At 37.0% G+C, this 27,276-nt stretch overlaps 1 protein-coding gene across 1 annotated transcript in view; it reads left to right on the forward strand.

Annotated features, from left to right (window-relative positions):
* The window catches only part of skd (mediator complex subunit skuld), a 75,553-nt gene that overhangs the window by 12,340 nt on the left and 35,937 nt on the right, over window positions 1–27,276 (forward strand). Inside the window, exons 3-13 of the mRNA XM_089098110.1 lie at window positions 1,615–1,777; window positions 3,468–3,859; window positions 8,522–8,711; window positions 12,129–12,354; window positions 14,080–14,257; window positions 15,937–16,268; window positions 17,967–18,132; window positions 18,393–18,531; window positions 19,113–19,467; window positions 23,933–24,277; window positions 26,171–26,808. Coding sequence (XP_088954236.1) covers window positions 1,615–1,777; window positions 3,468–3,859; window positions 8,522–8,711; window positions 12,129–12,354; window positions 14,080–14,257; window positions 15,937–16,268; window positions 17,967–18,132; window positions 18,393–18,531; window positions 19,113–19,467; window positions 23,933–24,277; window positions 26,171–26,808 — 3,124 coding nt within the window. The remainder of the gene's footprint in view (window positions 1–1,614; window positions 1,778–3,467; window positions 3,860–8,521; window positions 8,712–12,128; window positions 12,355–14,079; window positions 14,258–15,936; window positions 16,269–17,966; window positions 18,133–18,392; window positions 18,532–19,112; window positions 19,468–23,932; window positions 24,278–26,170; window positions 26,809–27,276) is intronic.

Below are 27,276 nucleotides of genomic sequence, written 5' to 3' on the forward strand. Positions count from 1 at the left end.
TAGGAGCTTTCTTTAACAACCTGGAGCAAGGCCTAAATAAACACATGTTCAGACCACAAGACATTTGAAATTTTGACGAATCAGGTCTGAAAAAATCCACAAGCCTGGTAAAATCATTGCAAAGCGAGGCCAGAAGTAAGTAGGGAAGGTCACGTCAGCAGAAAGAGGTCAGTTGACCACGATTTGTGCTGGCGTTAATGTGTTGGGAGCACAGTCCCTCCTCTACTTATTTCCCCACAAAAACAGTGTCCGGAAATTTTACTCAGGGGAGCTTTACCAGGAACCATCATAATCAGCTCAGAAAATACTTCTGGCTGGATGACTGCCTCTCTTTCTTTGCTTTACTTGCAGCATTTTATCAATCAAGCCAAACCCTCCAGACAGTCACCTGTACCTCTGAAATTAGAACACTAGATCAGATGATACCCATTGAATTGCTTGATCTAGCTAAAAAAAAAATAGTATTGTCCTTTTAACTGTCCTTTCCCACATTACTCACAAACTACAGCCTCTAGAAATGATAGTCATGGGGCGCCTTAAGGACTACTACAACCAGGAAACCGCAAGTTTTATGACTGCCCGCAAATGTAAAACTATATCAGTGTATAGCATTGCTGAGCTGCTGGGGAAAGCATATCCAAAGGTTTTCACTCCTGAGAATATAATTAGTGGAATCAGAGCAAGTGGTGTCTACACTACAAACAGAGATGTTTTCAAGGATCATCAGTTCTTCATGTCATTTGTCTCAGACAGGATGCCTACCACATCTAGTGAAGCACTTGCCAGAGAAGTTTCTATGCTCAGTGCAAGTTCTGTGCGACATTTAGACTCCTTTAACATAAACCCTGAAACAGACGCAGAATGGGTTCTGTCTGTAAATGAGAAGCAAAGGTCAACAGATGATTTGTTAAAGAGATCATCCATGCAAACCCCTTTCCAAAAGGCTCATCACAAAAAATCAACAGGAAAAAAAATATGAAAAAGTCAGAAGTTCTCACTGACACCCTAATGAAAGAATGCATTACTGCTAGGATAAAAGCTGTATCTGCTAAAAAGCCCAAGTCCTGGAACGGAAGAAAGTCTGACAAGTGAAAAGACTAAAAAGCAAAAGGCGTGTCTCTGGCAACAAGAGTTACAGTTAGAGTGACGATTCTGACGTACATGATCTGGAGTATTTCTACTCCGGATCGATGATGTGTGGAGTATTTCTAATTGTCTTTTTCAAGGATGGTATTGAATGAGTTACTTTTGCTTTGGCATGCTCAGCAACTTCTTATTGCTTGAATCAATTCCTGGAGAATTAAACAAGTCAAAACCAGCCAATCATTGGCCAATGTCCTGTCTATATATCGGACCAAAAATCAATACTAAATATCGAAATGTAAATATCGATATAGGGAACGATATTTGGAACCTTCTGTTTATTTCCAGCTTTTTCAACCATCTATCAGGTAACATCCAACAAAAAATTCCAACAGACGAAAAGTTCTCGCTAATATCTAGCGTAAATTTGAAGTTCTTGGGGGTGGGGGCAGCTGCCCTCCCCTTCCCCCCCCCCCCTTTCCTACGCCCATGCATACATATATATATTATTTTATTTTGTATGATTTTTAGGCTGAATTACTTTGTGTGTGGAGACGAGTGCTGCCGCCTGTAGACCCTTATGGACCACAACAAGCACCAGTGAATTTCCTTAATGGACCCAAAGAGCTCTGGATATTTTGGTATGGAGAAGAACCAGACTTTGCAAGTCTTGTCCATCCAGATTTGCTTGCTTGTAAGTATTGCCTTTATCTACAGTTCCATTAAACTTTTTAACAGAATAACTGTCTTCTGATTCAAGGTTTTTTTTTTTTTTTTTTCAAACTTTGATTAATCACATATTATTGGCACTTGGATTGGACATTAGGACTATTCAGTAAAAGATTACAAACTAAGCTGAAATTGCCATTTTCTAGAGTTTTTGAAGTTCAATTTTTTGTTTGTATTATTACTTAATTAAAACTTTCTATGCCTTTCAAATGACAGTAATGAAATTGTGGATTCGTGACCTGAGAGCAAATTCTCTTGTTTTTAAAAAAATAAACAGTATTTTGGAGATATTCTGCCAAATAGCATAATTTTTCCTGGTATTCTGAATGATCTATGTTGTGATGATTCTATATGACCCTCTGTTGTTTAGTAATAGAAAATCAGTTTTATCATAATTAGCGACATAGGCATGTCGTAGCTTTTCCTGCATGCAAAATTATCTTATCCTGCTTGTTTTGTTCACTACCTTATTAAGCTGATACACTATTATTGAATTGACTATGGAGCATCCGAAATGCTTAGTTGCATTTTCCCTAGGATGAGTTTTAAAGCATTAGGATAATTTGCTTCCAGATTGTAGAAAATTTTAAGTAAGGGGTAATACTTAAAATATTGAATGTTTTCTTTGTAAATGTTTTTTTTTATACCAACCAATTCATTTAATTTTAATGTCTTTATGTGTTTGCACATCAGTTTTTGTATTTTGGATGTAATTAAGAATTTTTAGTATGATTTTATTGGACATTGTTGTCCTGTTCATTGATGTTTTTTTATGATTTTTATATTTGAGTTAAAAATTTAAGTCTTCCTTGTCAGGAATGAAGGTGAAATAATATGCAAAGGTAATAAATAAGCATATAAAACTTTATGATCCCCATGCTTTGCTTTTGTGTCTTTCAAGCAATAGCATGTGGGATCTCTCAAGGGGCTCCATTCCAGCCTTAGCAGCTCTTTTCTTTTTTTTTCTTTTTTTTTCGTTCTCAAACCTCTGTTCAGTGTGTTTGTCAACAAGTCACTTCAAAACTCATCCTTTTCATCTTCTACGATAAGACGTTTAAATGATGTTTTATCAAAAGGATTTTTTTTTTTATAGAATCCACGGGTAGTTAGGGGTACGTTTTTAAGTAAAATCTTAATGTTCATGGATGGTTGAAGGAAAATATCAAGGGTTGCACATAAGCATTGAACTAAAGCTATTAATCTGTCCTGAACTGTATTTTAGGTTAACTTCGATTCTTTTTTAATCAGGATGTGAGTAATGTCCAGTTTGTCATAATTGGTATTTTTTTTCTTTTTACTTTTTTTAGTTCCTCTCTTTTTGGTCTGAATAAAGTTGAACTATCAGTCTTCTGAAAAATAAAATGCTTGGTGTATGTACTGACAGTTCATTATGATAAAATTTGATAAGTGTAAAAGTTTATGATTCACTTTGAAAACACTCAAATATTGGAATCATTTGGTTTTTCTACAACCCGAGTGGAATGCTACTTTAAAATTCTAATGTGATTCTATACAGCCGAATAGTCGCATTAAACATTTTGATGCATATAGGGGAGGGGGAGCTCCACCCAAAGTCAGTTCAAGTGATCCCTACCAACTGAAGGGCTCGCCCAGTGTATACCTATGATTAGGTATTTCATATCTTCTTGTTTTAGGTAATGAAGCTCAGTCTGGTACCCTCAGCCAAGGTTCGTGGGAAGAAGGACTAAGTTATGAGTGTCGTACACTTCTTTTTAAAGCCCTGCATAACCTCATTGAAAGATGTCTTTTGGCCCGTGACTATGTAAGGCTAGGACGGTGGTTCATCCAACCCTATCCAAGTGCGTCATCTCCTACTCCACCTGATGCAAGTCATCTGGCCTTTAGTTTTACTTATTTCCTGCATGGGGAGTCAACGGTTGTTTGCAGTCTAGATGTAAGACAGCAGGTTGCTGTTAGACGTGTTCAAAGTTCTCATCTTGTTGCATCTCAGCATAGTGAGCTTGGTACGCAGGTGCTATTGGCTCCATGGGGTCTTGCTGGAACTCTCACTGGAGTGTCCTGGAAGGTATCTATTGATTTAATTTTTACTCGGTTTTGAATCCTTTTAATGGTAATTATAGTACTATGGCAATATGAAAAATTGTTGTTTTTTTTTTTTTTTTTTTACTGTAAATTTAAGAAATACCCTATTCTTTTAAATCTTTTTGTGTTGCTAATATTCAAGACCAATTACTTAAATTACATATTCCTTTTTCTGGAAGGTTGCCACTCTTGACATGTGTAGTGTTGACAAGATGACCTAGAAAACCGTCCCTGTCACCAAACATTAATCTGCACGGAATGCGACGATTCACTAAAATAACTGGAATATCTAGCAAATTATTAAACCTAGCAAAATATTGCTAGTTTTAGGAGTAGGTTAAAATCTCTGTGTTTTGGAAGGTATAATATTTCTTAGCGATTTTTTTTTTTTTTTTTTTTGTTTTTTTTTTGTTTTTTTTTGTTTTTTTTTTTGGTTTTGAGAGGGTGGTGGTGAGAGAACGGTGGTAATTAGTTAAAGTTTTTTTTTATGAGTCACACTAAGTTGCAGGAGGTTTTTCCGTGTTTTTTTTTTCTGTTGTTAATAGGTGATGTAAACATCAGGGTTTTTTGACGGGTATATAGCCTAGACAAGTTTGATTCTGGCAGTTGATGTATTCATTTGTTTAATGCAAATAAAACCCCTTATTATTGTTATTATTCTGTCTCAGACTCCTGACAATTATTTGTGCCAATAGAATGTATGGAAGTGCTAGATCTTCTTTGTTTGAATGGTCTGTAGATGGATGATAAATACGAGAAACATGGCAAGCTCAAATAAGCTTAAGAACATAAATGGTTGACGTGTATTCACTCCCAGTGATATATTGCATGTTTTGGGTTGTAGGCTATGGATACAAACATGGTTATGACTTACTTGACTTAAGGCTCCTGCCGAGGGTTCAGCGTAGAGAACGATGAGACGAGGCACCTCCAGGTTGACCTATTGTTTGCCAGGATCGCAGCTTCTTCCACCGGGATGTGGGCTTGGCGGGGAATTCATCGGCTTTGTCTTTCCACCTAGTGGGTGGGCGTCCTCTGGGTCGCTTCCAACCGTGTAGGGTGGGGTCGAAGTCGAATGCGAACCGTGCTAGGGCGTCGCGTGGCATGCGAAGGAGGTGGCCGTACCACCGAACAGTACGCTGGGCGAGCTGCGTCGAGAAAGGAGTTTGAGCCGTACGTGATAGGAGAGTCTGGTTGCTAACGAAGTCAGTCCAGTGAAGTCTTTCGATTCATCGGAGATGTTTCGTCTGAGCGACATCGACGGCGCTGAGGATAGATTTGGCAGCTGGCCACGTCTCCACTCCATACAGCAGGACGGTGCTGACTGACGCATTGTAGATGCGCATTTTGGTAAAGCGGCTTCGTCAGATGCTGCTAAGCCTCCCAACAAGTGCTGAAGCTTTGGCAATTCGAGATGTAAGCTCTTTTGTGATCAAGCCATCATTCGACAGAATAGATTTCAGGTAAGTTAAGTCTTCAACCACATCTACTCGGTTGCTTCCGATGTTGACTTCCTTTAAAGTAGAACGGGACGTGGGGGGCTCAAGGAGCATCACTTTGGTTTTCTGCCAGTTGATCTTCAGTCCAACTTTCGAGGCTTCTTCTGAGAGTACCTGGAGAGCTTTGGCCATCTTATCGACGGTGCTCGCAACTAGCGCTATGTCGTCGGCGAAGTCAGCATCAGAGAGTACCCGGTCCCCGAACTGAAGACCGAATTGAAGGTGATTCATCGTGCTGGTCATAATATTGTCTACGACACAGTTGAAAAGCTCGGGAGCGGTGGTACAACCTTGCCGGACGTGATTCTTCACCGGGAATGTGGGACTACGTTTTCCAATGACTTGCAAGTAGCCTTCTGTATCGTCATACAGCTTTTCAAAGAGTGAGCAATATTTCTTGGGTAGACCCGTAGTTCTTAGTATCAGCCAAATTCAGCGGCGATCAACAGAATCGAAGGCAGCCTTAAAGTCCACGAATGCGATGTACGCTTTTTGGTGGATCTCCCGCGTCTTCTCCATCAACTGGCGCACAGTAAATATTTGCTCCATCATCGACCTGCCGGGCAAGAATCTGGCTTGCTGGACTCTTCTCTTTCTATGGAAAAAGGTGGAACACATGTCCAGGATTGAGAGGGCAAAGAGTTTACCAGGACCAGAGAGAAGTGTCATCCCACGATAGTTGGAGCAGATTTGACGGCTGCCCTTACGTTTCCAGAGCGGCAATATGATGCCAGCACGCCAGTTATTCGGTATGCTTTCCGTCGTCCATACAGCTGAGAAGATTATCTGGAGCCACAGAATCATCACTGCACCCCCGTACTTGAGGAGTTCTGCAGAAATACCACAGAAGCCGGGGGCTCGATTATTATTTAACTGTTTTACAGCATTTTGAATCTCAAAGGTGGTAAATGGTTGCGATACGAGGTAGGAAGTAGCCTCGGGTGTGGTCATTGCTGCTTGAATCAGATCAGGGTCGGGATGAGCAACTGCCTCGGCACTCAGAAGCGTTGAGAAGTGACTGCTCCTGGCAGATAGTTGGCCTGCATCGTCATCCGGCATGCTTCCGTCAGCAGAAAAAACACGGCTCACGGTGGAAGTCTTCCCTTCCGTCAGCTCGCGGAGGTGTTGGTAGAGGGAGCAGGTGTCTCCTTTTCTTGAGGCATCTTCAAGATCGCTGGCTTTCTTGTCGACGAAGGTCTTCCTGTCACTGTGCAGTAGGCTATTGCGCAGGCCATTGAGTCGTCTGTACTCTGGCATATTCTTTGCTAAGCGGGCCTTTCGGCGCAGCTCGATTACAGACAGAGTCTCCCGGGATATCCAGGGTTTATTCTTGTGTCTGCTGCGGCCAATGGTACTGACAGCAGAATCGAGTATATTATCTTTGAAAGACTTCCAGGCTACTTCAGGGTCGTCCAGAACTTGGAGGCAGCTAAACCGGTTAAAAATATCGAGAGCATACTTCTGTTGCATCTCAGATGTAGCCAGACTACTCAGATCGAGCTTGGGAGGCCGTCTTTCTTGTCCTTGTGCTGTCAGGCGTAGCCTGAGTGTGGCGACTACCATCCTATGGTCTGTGTTTCCAAGCTCGGTCGACCTATAAGTCCGGCAATTTGTTATTGACGAGCGCCAGTGACCCGAGATCATAACATAATCGATCATCTTCTTTGTCTGGCCGTCGTTACTATACCAAGTGTATTTGTGTATATCTCGTCTCTGAAAGAGCGTGTTTGAAATAACCAGATTATACATATTGCAGAGCTGGAGGAGTCTTTGTCCGTTGTCATTCAGTGAATCTGGAGTCACAGGGCCGAGAACACTTCTCCACACCCCCTCCCTGTCATTAACCGTCGCGGTAAGGTCTCCCAGAAGAGTGACGATGTCGTGGGGTGGGACTCTAGACAGGGTCGCTGAGAGCTCCGCATAGAACTGATCCTTTACTTCCGCAGGACTAGGATTGGTGGAAGCATAGCATACAATAATTGTCCACTTTCCATGCTTGTGCTGGAGCTGAACCATCAGTATTCTATCTGAAATTTGTTTATAGGAGAGAAGGCATCTCTTGGCTCTAGCGTTCAGCGCGAGGCCTACACCATTCGTCTTGCTTTTTGGGTCACCAGACCAGATCAGGTGATATCCTTCACCAATATCCTCGGACTCTCTTCCGACAAGGCGGGTTTCCGTAAGGCCAGCCACAGCTATATTTGAAGCGTTTTAGCTCATAGGCAAGCATTGATTTAGCTCCAGGAAAGTTGAGTGTGAGTACGTTCGAGGTGGCAATTCGTATTCCACCTTCGTCAATAAGATTCATTCGATGGTCTAAAATCAGTCCAGGGACATGCTGGGGTCGTGGAAGGTAAAAGGGGGTAGGTCATCCGAGGCTGTATCATCGTTTTTCGTTGCGGTAAAATTTTCGGGTTGAGGGATGCAGGCCCAACCGACCCTAGGCCTGGGATCTAATTAGAGCTAGGACTTTGCCTAGATACTGAAAGTCCCTGGGGTGGGCTCCACCCACCTCATAAGGTTGAGGCTGCCCATTAACATGGAGCGTTTAGTTAGGGAAAACCCCATATCCAGAGGTACGTGGTCAGCAGACATAGTCTGCCTCATTCCGGACGAACTCCATCCGCCTCCATGGTTATGGACATATATTATAGATACAAACATGTAGTGACATTCCTATTCTGCCTACTCGTCAGCTCAAATCTACTCTTAAATCTTGTTTTAAGATATAGTTCAAGACGAAATCTTGATGATAGTTGTACTTCACCAGTGATAAAGAAAGAAACACTTGCAAGGCATTAATATAAAAATGACGGTGCCTTTCCTTCTACTTTTTCAAAGTAAGAAATCATTATCCTTGATGCAGAATCTCTAGACCAAAAATTAATGGCAACATCAAAGACGATTAATTTGACCAATAGCTTAAGGCAGTTGTAAAACGAAAAAACTTCAAAAAGGATAATTTCCTTCTTATTATGTGTTGTAAAGTTTAAATTTTCCTCTGGAAATTTCTTGTAATCCCTGATCCTAATGAAGAAATTGGTGATTTTTCCAAATTATTCCACCAGTTGAAGTTATAATAGATTATTTCCTGCAAATGTTTTTTTTTGTAAATTTTAACTATTAAATTGAATTTGTTTCTTCAGTTAGGGGATCCAGTCTGCGATCAAACTTTAAAAGAATGGCGTCAATTTTATCCAATTCCGATGGATTTTCAGCATTTGGACGTCCCACCTGTTATTGAAGTGAGCATATCTGGTATGCGAGTCCGTTATCCAAGCATCTATGTTCTGGTGACCGATCTTGATACCCATTCACCACAACAACAAAAACAAGGTAATCCCCAGTTGCTCATCATAATCTTACTGTGTATATTTAGTAATTGTTCATTGATAGAGTGTAAATCCGAATATAAACTGAAATAATAATTTATTTTATAATCCTTTAAAACTAAACATGCCATATTTTTATGGTCTAATATGCATCAATAGCTAATCAGCTACTTTTAAGTTAAATTTTTGATACCCCCTGAGATTGATCAAAAGGATCCTTCTTTATAAAAAATGGTCTAATCTACTCCCCTGGGGAGGGGAGAAACGTCCATTTGAAACCAGTTTTCCTGTACTGAATTCAGACAATATGGGAAAGATTTGTTATGATTTTACAAAAAAAAATGAAGAAATAACACGACTAAGTATTGTAATTTTATGAGTTATATACCAAAATAGGTCTAGGCGTTTAACCCCCCCCCCCCTCCCGGAGATACCCCGTGGAAAATACGGCTTTCCAAATTTGAGAATTTTATTTGAGTTTTTTTGTCTTATTTCCGTAGGGAGAAGGAATTTTGGTACTTGTGTATTATGCGCCACTCACTCAAGTTTACGCTGTGTAAAATTCGAGAACACATCAGTTTTTTAGTTAGTTTTTCGTTACTTTATAAATAAAATTGGGCTATAGATTTGCATATTAAGGGGGAGGGGGTAAAGTATAGCGGGTCTGCATGCAAAATGTGTTTGGTACAATTATTCTTCATATTAGATAGATAGATAGAGAAGTGTGTTTTAAAGCCAAATATAAGGCCATGAACATAGTAAAATAACATAAATGAAAGGCACAATAACATAAACTTTGATCAGCGATCATCATAAAACACTTAATGAAACACTACATTTACCTAATAATAGTACTTAATGCTTGGAAAAACTGCTATTGGAAAAAAAAACATTTAACACTTAAATGAAACATTACATTTACTTTATGCTGCGTTTTTTTTTTTTTTTTTTTTTTTTTTTTTTTTTTTTTTTTTTTTTCACAACATTTCCGGATACCTTGCTATTCTTCTATAATTTTTTAGTGGCCATACCTAGAAAGAATTGTTTTCTGACTTCAAACTGTGTAAATATATAGCCCAAATTATATATTTCCCATATATCCTGTCGCTTGTCTTTGTCTTGTCTCGTGCTAAGCTGAAAAGAACTAACGAAGGAACCGGTTTGTTCTCGAGTTTTACAGAGCGTAAACTTAAGTGAGTTGCCCATAATACACAAGTACCAAAACTCCTTTTCCCTACGGAAATTAAAAGAAATAAAATTCTCAAATTTAGAAAACATTCTTTTACACGGGGGGGTATTTACCGGGGGAGTAAAGTGTTTGGACAGTTTGAAGTCAGAAAATAATTCTTTCTAGGTATATAGCCACTAAAACATTACAGAAGAATAGCGAGGTATCTGGAAATTTTGTTAACGAAAAAAAAACAAAGTATAAAGTAAATGTAATGTTTCATTTAAGTGTTTTTTCCAATTTTTGTTTTTTTTTTTTTTTTTTTTTTTTTTTCAATGACTGTTTTTCCACGTATTAAGTACTATTATTAGGTTAACATAGTGTTTCATTTAAGTGTTTTATGATGATCGCTTATCAAAGTTTATGTATTTGTGCCTTTCATTTATGCTATTTTACTGTTTTCACGGCCATATATTTGGCTTTAAAATAAACTTATCTATCTATCTATATAATATGCAGGATAATTGTACCAACACATTTTGCATGCAGACTGATATACTTTACCCTCCACCCCCCCCCCCCCTAATATGCAAATCTATAGCCCAAATTTATTTCGTAAATTTGAGTGAGTGGTGCATAATACACAAGTACAAAAATTCGTTCCCCCTATGGAAATAAAAAAATTAAACTCAAATAAAATTCTCAAATTTGGAAAGCCGTATTTTCCAAGGGGGGTATTTTCCGCTGGGGATAAACGCCGGCCACTACCAAAATCAAGCTACATTCTAATTTTTACCACTAAGTTGTATTCAAATTCTAAAAAAAAAAACATAACCTGTCCATTTCATGCAGCAAACAGCTTTGTTCATTTCATATCTGCGCTTCTGTAAAATTTAAGAAATATCAGATAAGCCCATTGTTCAATGACATTAAACATTATCAACTTAAAAACAATTGTATATTTCGCCTCTAAAAGCATTTTTATCTGATTGACTAGAAGATTGGACTGGTTTCGTATAGCTGCGTTTTCATGTAACAACGATCTTTTCTGCGTTTAGCATTACATTATATTTCTTTTTTAATTACAGGTTCTTAGGTCGTGACGGCTAACCAACCGTTTTGAAATGTTTTGAATTGAGCCACTGAAAAGAAAAACTTGGTTTTAAAATTAACAATATCTACTTTAGGCTGATAGGGATATGGAAATTTCATAAATTGTATATGGGAGAATTTAAACATGACAGATTAACGTAGAGACTAACCTAATACAGTAATACTAATCTACTCAATTTAACGAATCCAGTTTTGCCCTTTGTATTCCCTTGGTCCTTTTTTGCCTGTGAAAAAGTAGCCGCTTGAGCCCAGATTTGATACCTTTTAGAAGATTTAATTTCTGCAATATTTATAGCTGCTTTTTTTTCTTACTCTTGTTTTGTAGCTGCAGAGATGTGACTGGCACCTTTGAAAACTCATGGAAATATGTATAGATTCTATTTACATGCATGTTGGTTGTTTTATTTGGTATTCATCTTGGTCAAGCTTGGTTCTTTAAATCAGCAAGGCTTGATTCCTTATAATCGGTCTCGATAATTTAAGCCCTCAAAGCAATAGTATGTCATGAAGAAGCTCATATTTAACAATACTCTGTGTCATTTTCCTGAAATACAATTATTCATGTCTGGACAGAACTGTTCATAACATAGTCGTGAAATTAATAGTATATTCTTTATAAATGTTCTCCTATGGCCTTGCGTCTTTGGTAAGTAAAAATGTAATTTTTGTAGCAGGGTATTCCATCTCCTTTACCTGACCATCGCTGGAGGAAAATCCTGATTCCGTCCATGAAAGAATTAGTCATTGAATGTGGTTCAGGTCCAAAGAATGGCCTAGGGTTCTATTCACAAAAAAATAGGTTTTTGTTTCAAGCGGAATCCATATCATATAGTTGAAGGAGACGGTCAAACTCTCCAAAGAATGTCCTTCGATTTGTATTCACAAAAAAATAGGCCTCCGTTTCATGCGGATTCCGTATTATCTAGCTGAAGGAGATGGTCAAATTCTAAAAACTATATTTTTATAGCCATCAAAAATTATTATAGCAATAAAAAAATATATTTGCATATACTGTTTTCCTTAAGCCCTAATATTTCGTGTTTTTTTTTGGGGGGGGGGTCTGAATATTTGTTAAAATCTTTCAGAGAAACCTACTAGTTTGTCACTTTCTTTTCGAGCAAGATTTTCTTTGTATTTAAGGACTAGTGGCAAAGCCATCATCCCCAATGAGTGGTTCTCTTGCATATGGAGAACCTGCAGCCCCTTATGCTGCTGCTGCTAAGCATTGTCCAATAGTTGGAGGTACTGCGAGTCGGCGAGTTTTGGCGTCAAGTCGTCACGATAGTATTGCTAAGGCTGATAACACAAATGAAAGTATGGTAGAAGTTGGTGATCCGCTAGCAAAGTCACCATGTCACTGTCCAAGGTATCTTTATTACTTTTTTTCCTGTTTCATGGTGTTTATCTGATTTGCGTTGTTTTATGCTGTAAATAGTCATAGCTTTCAAAAAGTGCTTAGGAGGAGATATTATACATATTCGTTTATTGTTTGATGCTTTGTGTATAAAGAAAAAAATGCAAGTATCATAGACCTCTCACAAGTCTGGGTACTATTATCACCTTCTTTTGTATTTTGTTTTTATCTTTGTGCGGTTTACCATATACTGTTTGATTACCTTCATAATTTTCATAATGTTCGATTTTATCAGTATCAAAAATTGCACGAAATGATAGTTAAAAGGGTCTCTTAAGGATATCTTTTTTTTGCGTTTTCACGTGTTGTCTCTAAAACCTTTTTACAGGAGCTAGGGGCCGCTCTGTGTGTTAAGTATTGTAAATATAGCTAGTATTACCGTCAACACCCGTGGTTTTGGTATAACAATATTATTATTTCATAATTGGCAGTATGTTTAACAATGTGGTGTCTGCAGGAAAAGGAGTAGGTATATGATCCTTTGCTAGCCACAGTTCAGCGTAATTTCATCTGTTTAAACTAAGTAAAGAATGATTTTCTGGATATGTTCTAGAGTATTATCTTGTGATTTCAATGGAAATTAAATTGTCAAACTAAAGAAATTATTATTTTAAAAAGCTTAATTTTTTAATTTGATAATTAATTATATTTATAACTAAAACTGAATGAAAAATACAGAGTAAAACTTCGATTAAGTCAGTGAAAAAAGTAACATTAACATTTTTTCCATTGTCTTATTTAGAAAATTTACCCCTTATTATGTACTTTCCTTCATTTTAATTATACAAAGGCTATCCAGAAAGTAGATTAAGTTTTGGAATTCAAAATAAACAAGGTATAGGAATAAAATTATTATATTCAGTGGAAAGCCGCACTTATACTACTTTTCAACCAAGTCGCCACTCAAATCTAGGCAATTATCACAGTGATGAATGAGCTCGGCAATTCCTTCCTCTTAAAATCCTGCCCCCTAAGTCATGATTTTTGTGCGTTTCTGTGAATAGTTTTGTACCCATCTTGAACAAAGCTTGTGGTAACCGAGCTTATCAGTGATGATTTTGGCGCGAAATTTGTGAAGAACTATGTGACAGTTCCGTCACCGTGGATCGTTGGTTTTCTCAGACTTTTTGAGCAAATTCTGCAGTAACTATGCTAGCTCTTCCACTTTGCTCTTCACCATGAACGTTCGATAGGCCATTTTCAGATTGAATACACCATTGACGCACTCCACCTTCAGCGATAATATTGTCTCCATACGCTTCACATAGCTGCCGATAGATTTCTATCGGTTTATAGTTTTTTTTTACTGACAAAAACCTTATTATTGCACCTACGACAGAGTCCGTGGCATTTTCAATTAATGGGGATATTTTAAACTGCCACTATAACCCTACAAGATTGAACACGAACCTTTCACTGGCACGGCTAGATGCCTACTGAGCGGCGTAACGCACAGACACCAATGTGGTCGCGCAAGATCCACTCCTCGTGGGTACAGATGAAAACGTAATCTACTTTCGGGATAGACCTCGTATATTTAAAGGCAATGTGGTGTAAGATATTACTTAACAAATCGTCATTTTACTTTACGGATTGACCAATCCGTATTTTTGCTTTACGCTGTATGTATGAATTAATAAAAATCTAGAGATCATTCTTATCTGTTTTCCTTTTTAGTAAACGAAAGAATAGTCAAATTACTAGTGGCTCGTCTCAAGCTCGAACGAAATTGACTTTTCACAAGCGACAGGCGAATCAATCTCATATTCCGTCTACTGTTGGACCTTCTGGGGGAGTAGAACCTACAAAACTGACTGTTCCTTTGGCTCCTACCTATGTGAAAACCGGAATGAAGGTGTTTATATATTATTATCATGCCTATTTATCCTCCTTAAAAAATAATAAAAAACCTCCCTTCTGTGAATAATCAATGCCTCAGAAAATGTGATCAATAGTGCCATTGAGAGTAAGCCATAAACACTTATAGTCAGGGCAATAGAGAGCCAAAATGTCCCCCTCCATTCTTTTTCATATCTCCCAAGCAAGGATTACCGAATTGGAATTTGCTTTTAAAAATAACAGAATTTTAAGACATTGAGATATACTTCTAAAAAAGGGTGGGTCGATCGGAAAAATTAGAACTCTTGACAGGTTGTTGCTATTGTCCTGGGTATTGGAACCAAAGAATTGCACGCAATGTTACCTTGACTTGTTCCATGGGAAAGTTTTGTTATTCTACAAATAGTATTTTGGGCTGTAAACTCTAGCATTAATTTTCTAAAACATTCTGATGGCAGATCTTTTTAGTTTTGAATTGTTATTCAGCAGAAAAAAAGCAATTTAACGTTCTGGAATACGAATTTTCTCATCAAAGAAAAGAATATCACACTGTGCCCCTTTGAGGCTGGGATCCAGAGATATGATCAACCCCATCTTGGTGATTCTGATTGACATGTGTCAGCAGTTTATTGGCTGGATGACACACGCAGAGGGAGTAGGCTTGGGGCTCGCTTTCATTCTCAGAAATAAATCGCTTTTTAATTGTCTCTAAAAAAGGGGGGGGGTAAGGCTCTCAAAACTCCATTCAATGAACAAAGGCCCACACCCTCTCAGGAAAAGCAATCAAGAGTTGTCAAAAAATAAAGAGCCCTCATTAAAACTGGCCCCCTTATTAAAAACTTTCTACTTTTAATGGTTTCTGTCAACTTCTTCAAATTTACATTTAATTTATATTTGTTTTCTATACTGTTTGTAAAATTTGAATATTTGACGAAATCTATCCTGGCTAGTAGTTAATTTCTGATAAATTCTATTTCACAACTTTTGGTCATTGATTTGTTTTTCAATAGTTTGGTTAAAATCACCTTTTTGTTTATTAAGTTATGTCTGCTATATTATTTTGCTTTGTTTTGTTCGACATTTACATTTATTAATCACGATCTGACCTCGTTTACGTTAATTTTTCTATGGCCACTGGTGCTGGTCTTTGGTCTTTTTCCGTGATATTGGGAGCCATGTGGTTGTGTGCTATCATTAAACCACGTGTTTGTTGTGGTATCAATTAACTCTCTCTCGTTCTCTTTCTCTCTCTCCCTTTCTCTTCCTCTCTGTCTATATCTAATTATGTAAATAGCATATGCTTCCAAATCCTGGGATTTTGCTTCTTTTTTTTTTTTTTTTTTTTTTTTTTTTTTTTTTTTTTTTTTTGTCTAGACAATAATAACAAAACTTCTTTAAAGAGGAGAAATTGTGGGCTATTTGGGAGTAATTGTGGGCTATGTATGGAAATTGTGGGCTATGGGCAACGTTTTGCGAAACGTTGCTCTTCTTCCCTGTTGGATTATGTATAAACAGTCTAAATTATTGAAATTATTGTGATGTTTTAAGGAACCTCCTGAAAATTAAGAATAAAAGAAGTTCGCAATTTGATAGTGTATGCTCTCCTTTTTTTGTTCTTGTTCTTTTTTTAAGTTTTATATGTGTATATATATATATATATATATATATATATATATATATATATATATTTTGCAGCCGCCAATGGAGAAATCCCCAGCCTGTAGCGTTGGTCCTTCCCCATACAGTGCTGGACCTCGTTCAATGCCTATGCTTTCGCCACAGGCTGTACATAGCGTGGAACAACCGCCGGCCTCCGTTGAATCCAAAGCAACACCATATGATTTTGTCAACTCTGCGTCCAACGTACACCAGTCGCCTGTGAGTAACCTTGGTAAGGATCCTTTCACTCCGAGATCCGTACAGCCGGCTGAAAACAAGCCAGCCAGCGTTGAACCTCAACTGGATGTGGACGTAGATAATGAACCATCCTTAAATAGTCTTTATGACTACGGAGTTACAAAAGCCTGGTGAGTAACTATTTTAACTACATTGTGGTCATAGTAGCAGAGCTGGTAAAATGATGCACTTGTTCTGTTCTTAGCAGAATGACGAAATATAGTATTAAGGAGAAATTTAGGATAGAAAGAATCTACTGTTTTTGTTGATTTGGAGTATTTAGCATTACAAGGAGAAATGGCTCAATAAGATAACACATAATTTAGTCTTTAGTTGAAGCTTCTGGTGCTCTGAACAGATAAAACTTCTTAAATTTAGGGCTTGGATCCCTTATTTAGCATCGAACCATTTGTGTTGGAATAAGCTGTTGGCATATTCCAACACATAAAGGAAAACTCATGCTGTTGTATCTGTAGTGGGGGATTGATTGGTCTGGAACCTCCCCTCTCTTTATGAATAATTCATTAATTAAATGAAAATACAGAAATATACGTATAACCTCAGGTGTAACTTTTGATTGAGGCAGGAAATAAAGTATTTGAAAGTAGTATATTCCCAAGTGTTAGTCTTGCCAGTTGCTATCATTAAAAAACAAATCTCTATTTTTCTTACTTAATTCTATGAAAAATTATACAACTTTAGATTTGCTTTCCTATACAATACCTAGTCTGTTCTTGGCTATTTTTCTTCTTCCTGTGGATTACTGTTTTTTTTTTTTGTTTTTTTTTAGGCATTTTGATTTTTAGTCCCTTCTTTTTAGTTCAAAAAGTATATGACACCGGTTTAAGAAAAATTGACTAGTAGATTTTAACTATAGTTTCTTTTTTTTTTTTTTTTTTTTTTTTTTTTTTTTTTTTTTTTCAAGAAAAGGAATTCAGCAGATAGAAGATGCGCAAACCTAGCCATTTTGCCTTTTCTTCAAAGAATAACATAATTATATATCTCATAAAAGTCAACAAGGTAAGTGAAATCGTATTTAACTCCCTATAAGATCTATGGTTCGTAACAGAGAAACACAATACATTTTCACCATGGAAAATATTTTAATAAAAATTACAATCTATCAACAAATTCACAAGGGTAACTCTGAGACGGGAGGAAAATTATTCTTGAACCAAGAGGTAGTAAAAGTTTAGGTGAATGTTAAAAATGATAACATTGAATAAAAAAAGAACGAACTATGAACCATAACCATGCAATTCAGGTGACCGACTATCAAGGCCGTATCCAGGGGGGGGGTTACCCGGTTTGAACCCCCCCCCCCCCGCCCCCCACCGAAATTTTATACCGAGTCGAAAATTAGTAAAACCTTAGTAAAATTAGTCTAAAATTAGTAAACACCCCCCCCCCCCCCGCTCCCGAACAAAAATCCTGGATCTGCTCTTGCCGACTATCATATCAAATATATTAGAAAAAAAAGAAAATAAGAGACAAGTGTAAATCCTTATGCCTCAAATAAAAATTCGCACACAGAGTCAAGTTGTAGCCTCTCTACTTAGTGATTTTTGTATTCTTGTCTGTTTTCTTCCATACTATAATGTTAGTATTATCTCTTATTTTTGACAAGTTTTATCATTTTTAATCTCTCTCTCTCTCTCTCTCTCTCTCTCTCTCTCTCTCTCTCTCTCTCTCTCTCTCTCTCTCTCTCTCTCTCTCTCTCTCTCTCTCTCTCTATCTCTCTCTCTTTTTTTTTTTTATTATTTTTTGTCGAGGCAGCGTTGTTATATTTTGGTAAACAATTTTAAAAAATGTTTTCTTTTCACATGTAGGCTAAATCACCCTGTGAAGAGCTTAAGGTATCAAGACATGCACCCTGAAGGAAAAATAGCCATAGACGCTCGAGGAGGACCAGAAGATGGAGAATTTCATGAAGTTCGGCCTTCGTCACAACAGGAGGGGGAAGAGCGAGGCGTCAAGCGGAAAGAACCTTTTCGTGTAAGTAATCTTCCTTTTTCTTGTCCCTGAGATTTTGTCATAGAAGATTTAGTTTATTTACTCTCATGAATGTATTATTTCTGTGTTATGCAATAGATTTTGCTGGTTAATCAGTTCTGTAATATTTAAGATAACGTATTCTACTTTGATAGTCCTCTGGGTGGATTTCTTCAGCCTCCTAAGCCCCAGTCCTTCCGGCCCTTCGTGCAAGTACCCCAGGCTTTGCTACTACAACTAACTGAAGAGCATTTTAATTTTAGGAAGAAGATGACTCAAAGCTGTATACTTTAAAGGGGCTTGAACCTTCATATAGTGACTTGGACAACATGTTTGAAGATGATACTCCTGATGGCAGTGATCCAATCCCTCCCACCCCACCAGGATCAAACAAACCTTCTGGTAAGTAAAATTTTTCCAAAAAATTAAATTTTTTTGAGTTATTCATTTGCTATGAACCAATGGGTGTATCAAATAGCTATCATTTTCAAGCAAATGTAATACCTGAAACTGAATATTTTATGTTGCCATCATGAGCTATGTTCTAGTTCGTGCATTAGTTGATGAATTTCAGCAGTTGTTGAAGGGCTTTAAAATGTTAAATCTCCTTTCTTACTCGATTCTCTTTCAATTTCGATTCGAGTGAATCTAGTGAGCCTGACTTTGTATTTTGTTATTGTTCTCATCTTTGACTGGAAAGTTTTCACATTTACTGTAGCAAATTAGTCTGATAATTTGCTATTGCCCTCTCATAATTACAACCGAAAGTAAGAGATTCAACAACTTCAAGATTCGCTTAACCACTGATCCCTCTTTGCATAAGTAAGATTAGTAATATCTATGTGTATTCTATTTAAGCCATTTTAAGTTTTCAATGTTGCTTATTGATGGGTATTGCAAATATTATTTATTGTTTTTCTTTTTTGTACTCCATCTGTTTTTCCATTTATGGGTATGAAATACATTCTTGTTTTGTTTTACAGACTCTGTCTCTGAAGAGACAAAATTGATCATTGCCAAGACAGCAATGGCCTCTCCTGGTGGCTTCCTGGGTCCTGCCGAACTCTCGAAAATGTTCCCGACGCCTCCCTCACATGAACACCCACTGCCATCCCCTATGGATGTTGGATCACCTCCAAGTCCTAATATTGAATTGGATAAAGATTTTGTATATAGACCTTTTCCTGTATCATATATCGTCAGTTCTGACACGTATAGTCCATTGTTGGACTTGCCTAGTTCTCGACTGCCTCCGCTTGTATTAGCCAAAGAATTTGTATATGTTCCTGAACCAAGGCAGATGCGACAGTTTAATCGACCGCCAAGCTTACCAGTCAGGTAACATAGTAATTATTTGCTTTTAGGCTTTGTGTTAACCTCTTAGGTCCAGTAGGATCTTGATTATTAGAGTTAATTAACTTTTTAAAACGTTTTACCAAAAGAAGTGTTTCTAAAAGATGTAAATGAATTTTAGTGAAACCGGAAACGAATCGGTATTTGCTATGAATAAAATTAGAAAGGCACAGAAATCACTAAAAACAGGAGCAGGACTAACACCCCCTCAAACCTCCTAATGGCTAGAGTGCCATTTGCGCTTTGCTGAAAACGGAATGTATTTGAAAGTGTGTGCTTTTTATTTGTCTTTATATAGAAGAAATAAAACACCAATCTTTCAATTCACTAGTAAACAAATAATGATTCGCCAGTTGATTTTCTATGCGTTTGAAGAGAATGGATTGAAAAGAAAGAAACTACTACTGATTTTTTTTTTTTTTTTTTTTTTTTTTTTTTAGGCTAATGAAACTGAATCGAGGGTTTCAAATATACCCAAAAAAAAAAAATAAAAAAGACTCCTGGAAGAGTAGCTTTTAATTTTCAATTTTAAGAGGAAAAATATTACTCAGAATAGATTACGTCTTCAGTAAAACGTAAATGACACTGACCCTTCATTTTAGTTTATGTTCGCTATAATTTTGAAGTGTAATGTGACTTGGTTTTTGGTCGTTTTCGGTTTTAATATACGGTTTTTTTAAATAAATTTTTGTTCACTTTTCATTTAACATAATTTTATTATGTACTAATTTGCTGTCAAGCCTGGCTGACAACAGGCGTACAAAAGAACCGTAGAGTATACTCTTGCGAGAACTGGGTAAAAAATTGTTCCCCATTCCTCTTTCCTTCCCCCCTTCTCTTCCCCTGACAGAAGTGGAGATACAAACAAAGCGAATTTTCATGTAGAGATTAATAAATATTTGCAGTTTCGTAAGTCTTTTGCTTAAAAAACTAGGATTTTGGATGGCAATTTAAATTTGCGGTGAAATTGGAATCTTTTAATCGGGATTTTTGATCAACTGTGATTTTGTGCTATAACTGCTGATAAACTTTTTCTAAGAAGTTTTTGGTGAGTGGGGAGGGGGGATTTTCAATCATACAGATTATGAATATGCAGGATTTTTGGTATTCTATTGGGCTGAACCCATCCTTAGGACACCCTCAAGTATAATGTATCTTACTCTCTCTTTTTTTTTCTTTATATAACCTTTTTATGTTCTATTTGAAACTTGTTCAGTGATTTTACCAACAGGTAGTGTAAGTGGACTTACGGATTGTACTAAAATTCATAGCAAATAATTTTGTGTAATCACTCGGTTTTTCTGTTATTTTCAAGATATTAATACATTTGTTTTACATGAAATCTTAAAAAAAAACTGCGGTTTACCAGTTTGGCCAAATTTACTTAAAATCTATTATAAACTTGTCCGTTTTACTTAGGTTTACTTATATTTAATTTTTTATTTATTGATTTGGATATTATAAAAAAAAACTCAACAAATTTACAAACGCGTTTTTTTTTTTTTTTTTTTTTTTTTTTTTTTTTTTTTTTTTTGCTCTAAACCTGATATACTATTATTTCATTAAAAGATGTGAATTAAATTTCTATCTAGATTTTTACCTAAAAAAATGTATGTGTTAAGGTAAATATGCAATTATTGCAGAAATATTAATGAAGAAACTGCTCTGTTGACGCTGGAACGGGTGGTATTAGAGGAGTCAGGGACTCTTATGTCTCTAATCATACAATACAAAACACAAGAAGATCAACCCATAAGAATACGCACTTACTACTGAGGGGCAGGCCCTCGGCCCCTACAAAGGGGCTGAGGTTCGAGGCCGCGGAGCCAGCCGGTCGTAGACTATAGTCTGGTAGACAAAAGTTAGGATCTAAGACATTTTTGATTGACTTGCCTGAATTGGTTGCCTCTGGTAATTGGCCGCGTACAACTGACTAGAAAGTCTAAAGTGCTGAGACTCGCTTGAAATTTGGTGAATACGTGCTCAAACAGACATTCCCCAAGAAAGGTTAGACTATTGAACAATACATATGTTGTCCAGGAGCTAGTAGGCTTCAAAGTTTCATAGTCTGGAGAGTCTCCGAAACTTAGGAACCTGCTAGCACATCTACCGAACAAAACCATAAAATACGTTGGCGAAATTTGCCTGGCTGTAGCAATGAACTGATGAAATATCAAGCGGATCTGGACATTTACGTTCGGAATGCAAGTCGGGCTTGGCCTTTGAAAATTCGTCATTTTATCACCTGGAATCAAGGTTCTTACCCTGTAATTTTCGAGTAGGTTGGAGCATTTTTATGCAAAAGTTGGAGAAAGAGTTTACGTCTGTAAATCGTCATTCTCATGTCACATTGACCAAAGGCACATCCCCTAAGCTTCAAGCTGATCAAAGAAAAAAAAATTTTGCTTATTTTTCGCTGAAAAGGTGAGAAGGGTTGGTTTCAGAGGGGTAACTGGCCCATCTATATTCTCCAATCATGCATACTGATAATCATTGTATAATTCCGGTTCAAACGAAGTGCCATGTGCCTTTCGATCTGCTAAAATGTTAATGACATGTGTAGGATGTAGGAGCAGCTGCTCACTTTGGTAATTAAAGTCACAAGTTAAAAATCCTTGCCGGATTCTTGTTAAAACTAGGTACAAACTGCCCATCGAGTTTGTCCGCAGCTTCGTCTTTGCTTGTTTCTGTACTGGGCCAGGACCTGAGTCGTGTTTGCATCGCGTAACCGAAGTGTTGTTCACTTAGTCAGATCTCTGAGTGTTTTCGCACCGAGTAAGAGCTTGTTTTTGCTTTCAATCAGTCTGCTTCTTGATGTTGGCTCGTTTTTGCATAGGAGCCAGGATGTGCGTGTTTTTCAGCAACTCATTCTACAGTATGGATTTAACTCGTTTGTGTTTTGAAACTTAGAATCCTTGTACGATTCTGGTTTCAACCAGGTATAACCTGTTTACTTTTCTGCCAAACAGTAGACGGCTATGGGACGCTGGTGTTTGATGGGTCCCGGACATAGTTTTATCTCCCATCGTGCAAATTTGAATACTTAGCAAGGTTCCGATTTTAAAAGTGTTCAATATCCCCGCCGCTTCTACTAAAACGTACCTGTGAGGTATGCACGAACCCCAGGGCCCTTACCTTTTCGTGGTTGTGCCCCTGAAGGCTAATTTTCGGAATCTTTTATTATTCTAATTAAAATGCTTGGCTAAAAATTTTGATTCATTACCAGATGTAAACAATACAGTTCAGGTGTTCAGACATAAACAATACAAAGGAGACGAGCTGATTTTCCACCAGTGATTTTCGAAACTTAGAAGGGTATTTTACCTTTCAATGTTTACTCGAATAAGCTCCCTCTCAAGGGGTGCCCAGAGGTAAAAAAGATACGAGGGAGGGTGTAATTTTTTGTCAATATCTTTCGACCCTTGTAAGGGTACTATTAATGCTAATTATCGCTCGAATAAGCCCCCACTCAAGTTTCTCCGGCCACATCTTCTATGCAAAGTTGCAAGGGATCTTCCCTTCTCTACGAAGTAGCCAAGGGGAAAAAATTAATAAATGATGTGTAGGAGACACGTCATTCTACTTAGTCAACGCTCTTGTGTTGATTTTGATGGGCTGAAGAAAACCAATCAGCCAAAAAGAAGTCAGCAATATACTCTTCTGACTTTCAAATTTAGATTCAGCTATGAGTCGGAAATTCTTCTTTGGAGTTACTCATATTACTTGGGGAGTCTTTTTGCTTTTTTATTTGCTTTTTTTCTTCTTCTTTTTTCTTCGAAATATAGACCTTTGGACACTATTTAATTTACATCTGTGTTTGCGTAAAGTTCAAATAATTGTAAAAATATATCTTCTAGAAATGAACTAGAACTAAAACTTAGAGTAAAAAAACAACATAGTTAGTGAATGAAGCTATATATTGTCTGGCAGAGTTTGCTAAGAACATAATTGCTTCTTTTTTTTGAAAATAGTCGTTTCGAGGATGAAAGATTGAGGGATGAATGTGCCAACTCGAAGCATTATATTCTCAAAAGCTGTGAAGCAAAGCGCCAACGACCATTTGTACGTTTAGAGTAACTAGCGGCCATTTGTACGTTTAGGGTAACGAATAGGGGGGGGGTTGCTTACTTGTTTATGAAAAACTTTTTTTTTATTTAATAGAAATAAGAAACGCTTCAACTTGTGCAGTGTATTAAAAGCTATAGCAAATCCCAGGAAATGCTGGAATTTGATGTGGAAACTAAATATTGGTTCTGAGGAAAATTTTCTGAAGCAAGTCTCTCCTATTTGACAAGTTTGAATGAACTGAATTACACTATATAGTGAGCTTTTATTATTATTTTACTTTTTTTTTCTAAATTTTTCACAGTGGTCTTATAATCGTTGGATTGCATTCTAATTGCAGTTTTCTATGATTGTCCTAATTCGTTGTTTTTTTTTCTATTCACAGAGCTCCAATTCCTCTTGTTCCAAGGCCTGGTGTGTCTCCCATATCGCCATCCCCGTTCACTCCTCAGAGAAATAGTCACGCAACGGGAATGCCCACTTTACATGCTAATGCCCTGTTAGTGAATGTTTTACTTAGTGACTCTTTATTAAATGTATTTAGAGACCATAATTTTGAGAGTTGTTCGTTATGTGTGTGCAATGCGGGTCCCAATCTAGTGGGCAATATAAAGGGCCGTGATAGTGCCCTTTACCTTCCAGATGCTTTAAAAAAGAACCCAACGGAAGATGATGCCATAGTTTGCGATTGTGGGTTTAGTGCCTTAGTGAACAGAAGGCTAGCCTCTGGGTAAGTTTGTCCTTACATCATTTGTGACCTTTTTGTTCTTCTTTTTTCTTTTGTTTTCTTTCTTTCGATCTGAATAGAATTCATTGGAGGGAGGGAGGGGCAGATATCAGGATTTCATTACTAACACCATAGGTGCACTTGACCAGTGTTCGTAAGGAGTTGAGAATTAAGAGGTTCAAACTTCAACGAAAGCTAATTTGGGCCCAAACATTGCTGTTATATTTGCTTTTTCATGTCTTTTTGTCACAAAATTTCTGATATGGTAAATTTTAGCCCCTTTTCCACTGACATTGGTCCAGAGGAATCTTTCTATAAAAAAAGGAAAATAGTGGCATAAAATTATGCTCTTGCGCACCTTAGATCTCTCAAAACCACCACCTCCTAAAATGTTGACTATATCCGATTCACTTTATTGTGCCATAAATACTCAAGTGTGTCTTTATCACCCCATAGTGGGTTTTATTACTATTGGTAGACTTAGAAAAGAACACAAACATTTAACTTTATCTTATTTTACCTTTTGTTTGAGATAACTTTGAGTTGGAAAGGATGACTGACAAATTTCTCTCAATATGAGAGAGAGGCTGTCAATAAAAACAGTTAGTCAATAGTTTGTGCTTTTAAGTACAAAAGAGCGATTCACAATTAAGTTCGAGTAACTTATAACATATTGCGTAGTTTGGAGACAATTTCAGGTTTTGAGAGAATCCTTTTGATCAGAATTGAAATTTTAAAATGACACTCCCTCTCCAAATATTCATGATTAACGAATATGATTAAATTGGAAACTGCCATCTCTTCTTATGTAGTTATTTTATTTATGGTTCTCTAATACAAGGAATTCACTCCCTCTGTATAATAAAAGAAGGGGTTGGATGAGGTTGGGTCACATTTTATAAAGGAAGGATAAACTAGCATTTTCTTTTTGGTAATACAGCTGGGCTAACAAAAAGCTATGTCTCCTTAGATTGTGTGAGAAGAGCCTTAAAGAACATATGTTGAGGAATTGGGAGCTTATTGGGAGGATGTAAAGTTAGGAGCTTGGAGATTGGAATCCAGGGGGACAATACAAGTTGTTCTGTATACCTTGATTCTTTTTATCTGTAGTAATTTTGTCCTTCAGTTAGATCAGTATTTTCTGGTGTTTATGTTATACATCCCATCCTTTTTTTCTCTTGTTTTTTCTTTTTTTTTTCTTTTTTTTTTTTTTTTTTTTTTTTTATAACCAGAAAGCAAAGTCAGTGTGTACTCTCATCATCTTCGTTAGATTCCACGTGGGCAGAATTGTCGAGCTTTTATCACTTTTTACTATTGTTCAGACTTGAGTCTGTACTGTAAGTGATGTTGAGAGTTTTTAATGTTTTAAGGTTTATTTGACCCATACTGAAAAGATTCATGGAGATTGCTTAATATAGGGCTACTGGGTATGTACAGTGTTTAAGGTTTTTGTTTATAATCGGTTAAAGACGTTCTTAGGAATTCAAAAAATTTTAGGACCTTTCGTAAAATATTAGATTTGTTTGCACATTTCTAATAATGTTTGTATTTAAACACTTGTTTTTTAATTTCCTCGTTTTCTGTTGCACTTCATCCCAGAGCCAGGGAGTAGTCAGGAATGGGGTCTTCCTCCTACTTTCCTATTCGGGGGAAAAATATCTTACCACCATGTGGCTGGTTAGGCTCTTTTAGAATTCCCATGAATCTTTTCTCTTTCTTTTTATAGACCAATTTGGAACTGTATAATATGCATTAGAACCAGCACTATATGTCAAATAAATATCAGAATGGCTTTTTTTGTCACCTCTTATTTCAGCTCCTAGTATTTTAAAAATTGTTACTCCCATCTTTAACTCTATTTATGCATTGACTAACTTTTATTTTTTCCTTTTTAAGATCTGGTTTGTTTTATGAAGATGAGAGTGACATATGTGGGGTTCAACACACCTATGATCCAGCAAATAACCGTAAAATACCCCTACAAAATCTAATTCAGACCCTTTGTAAACTACCGCCCAAAGAAGCTTTACAATTGTTCAGTGACTGTGGTTTTCCTCTGAGCAATCAGACAACTGGTGACAACCCAGCTGTGATTGATCATCCTGGACAGGCATTAATTGACTTGATACGAGATCAGTGTAATGTTGTGTTAAATGAATGTAATAGCCTATGTTCCTTATCGACCAAATCTCCTGTTGTTGAAAGGATTTTGAATCATTTAGAGTTTATTGATGGCTGTGAAATAGTGCAGATGGTTATGGAGCAGGCAAGAATAGGACCAGACCCATATATGGGTCGGTATGATCCTTATTATCAAAGGCCAGAAAAGACGCAGCCCAAACCGTTACATCGGTGGCCTCATGTGCAAACTGTTTCTGCTTCTTGTAGTCAGGATGTGTTAAGAGTGATGAAGTGCTTACAGCCGCTGTTGCAGGAAGCTACTCAAAAAAGAAGGACTCCAAGATTATGGGAGGCTGGATTTACTGTCCAGGGACCCTTAACATGGCGTCAGTTTCATAGAATTATTGCCAAAGGTTAGTAATATTAATATTTGGAACACCATAGATATTCTCTCAGTTCTGCATTTAAACAATAAACATACTTGGGGGGGGGGGGACGTAAAACAACATAATATGCCTGGAAATTTTATTTGCATCATAGGCAAGGGATAATTGTAATGAAAATGTGTTTTGGAAGAACTTTGGACCCCATCTGTTTAACGACAGGGAAGAAAAACTATATTTTGAAGATGGAAAACTAATTGACTTGACAATGTTTACAATTTCAAAGGTTAACAATGCTGACTTGACAATTTGAAAGGTTGTCTAAAATTAAAACATTTTTGTATATTCTTCAGTGTTTTGAAGTATATGTTGATGGTAAAAGTGCTGAAATTCTAGCAACTTTATTGGAAATGTTGTATCATAGCATATTTAAAATCAGAAACAGATTAGCTTCTTTTCTGTTTGAAAAAAAAAGAAAATCCACAATATGTCATTAAT

The sequence above is a fragment of the Artemia sp. Qi Xiang Cuo genome, chromosome 12 (assembly GCF_049724085.1).
Source record: "Artemia sp. Qi Xiang Cuo chromosome 12, ASM4972408v1, whole genome shotgun sequence".
In the NCBI taxonomy this organism is placed as follows: Eukaryota; Metazoa; Arthropoda; class Branchiopoda; order Anostraca; family Artemiidae; genus Artemia; species Artemia sp. Qi Xiang Cuo.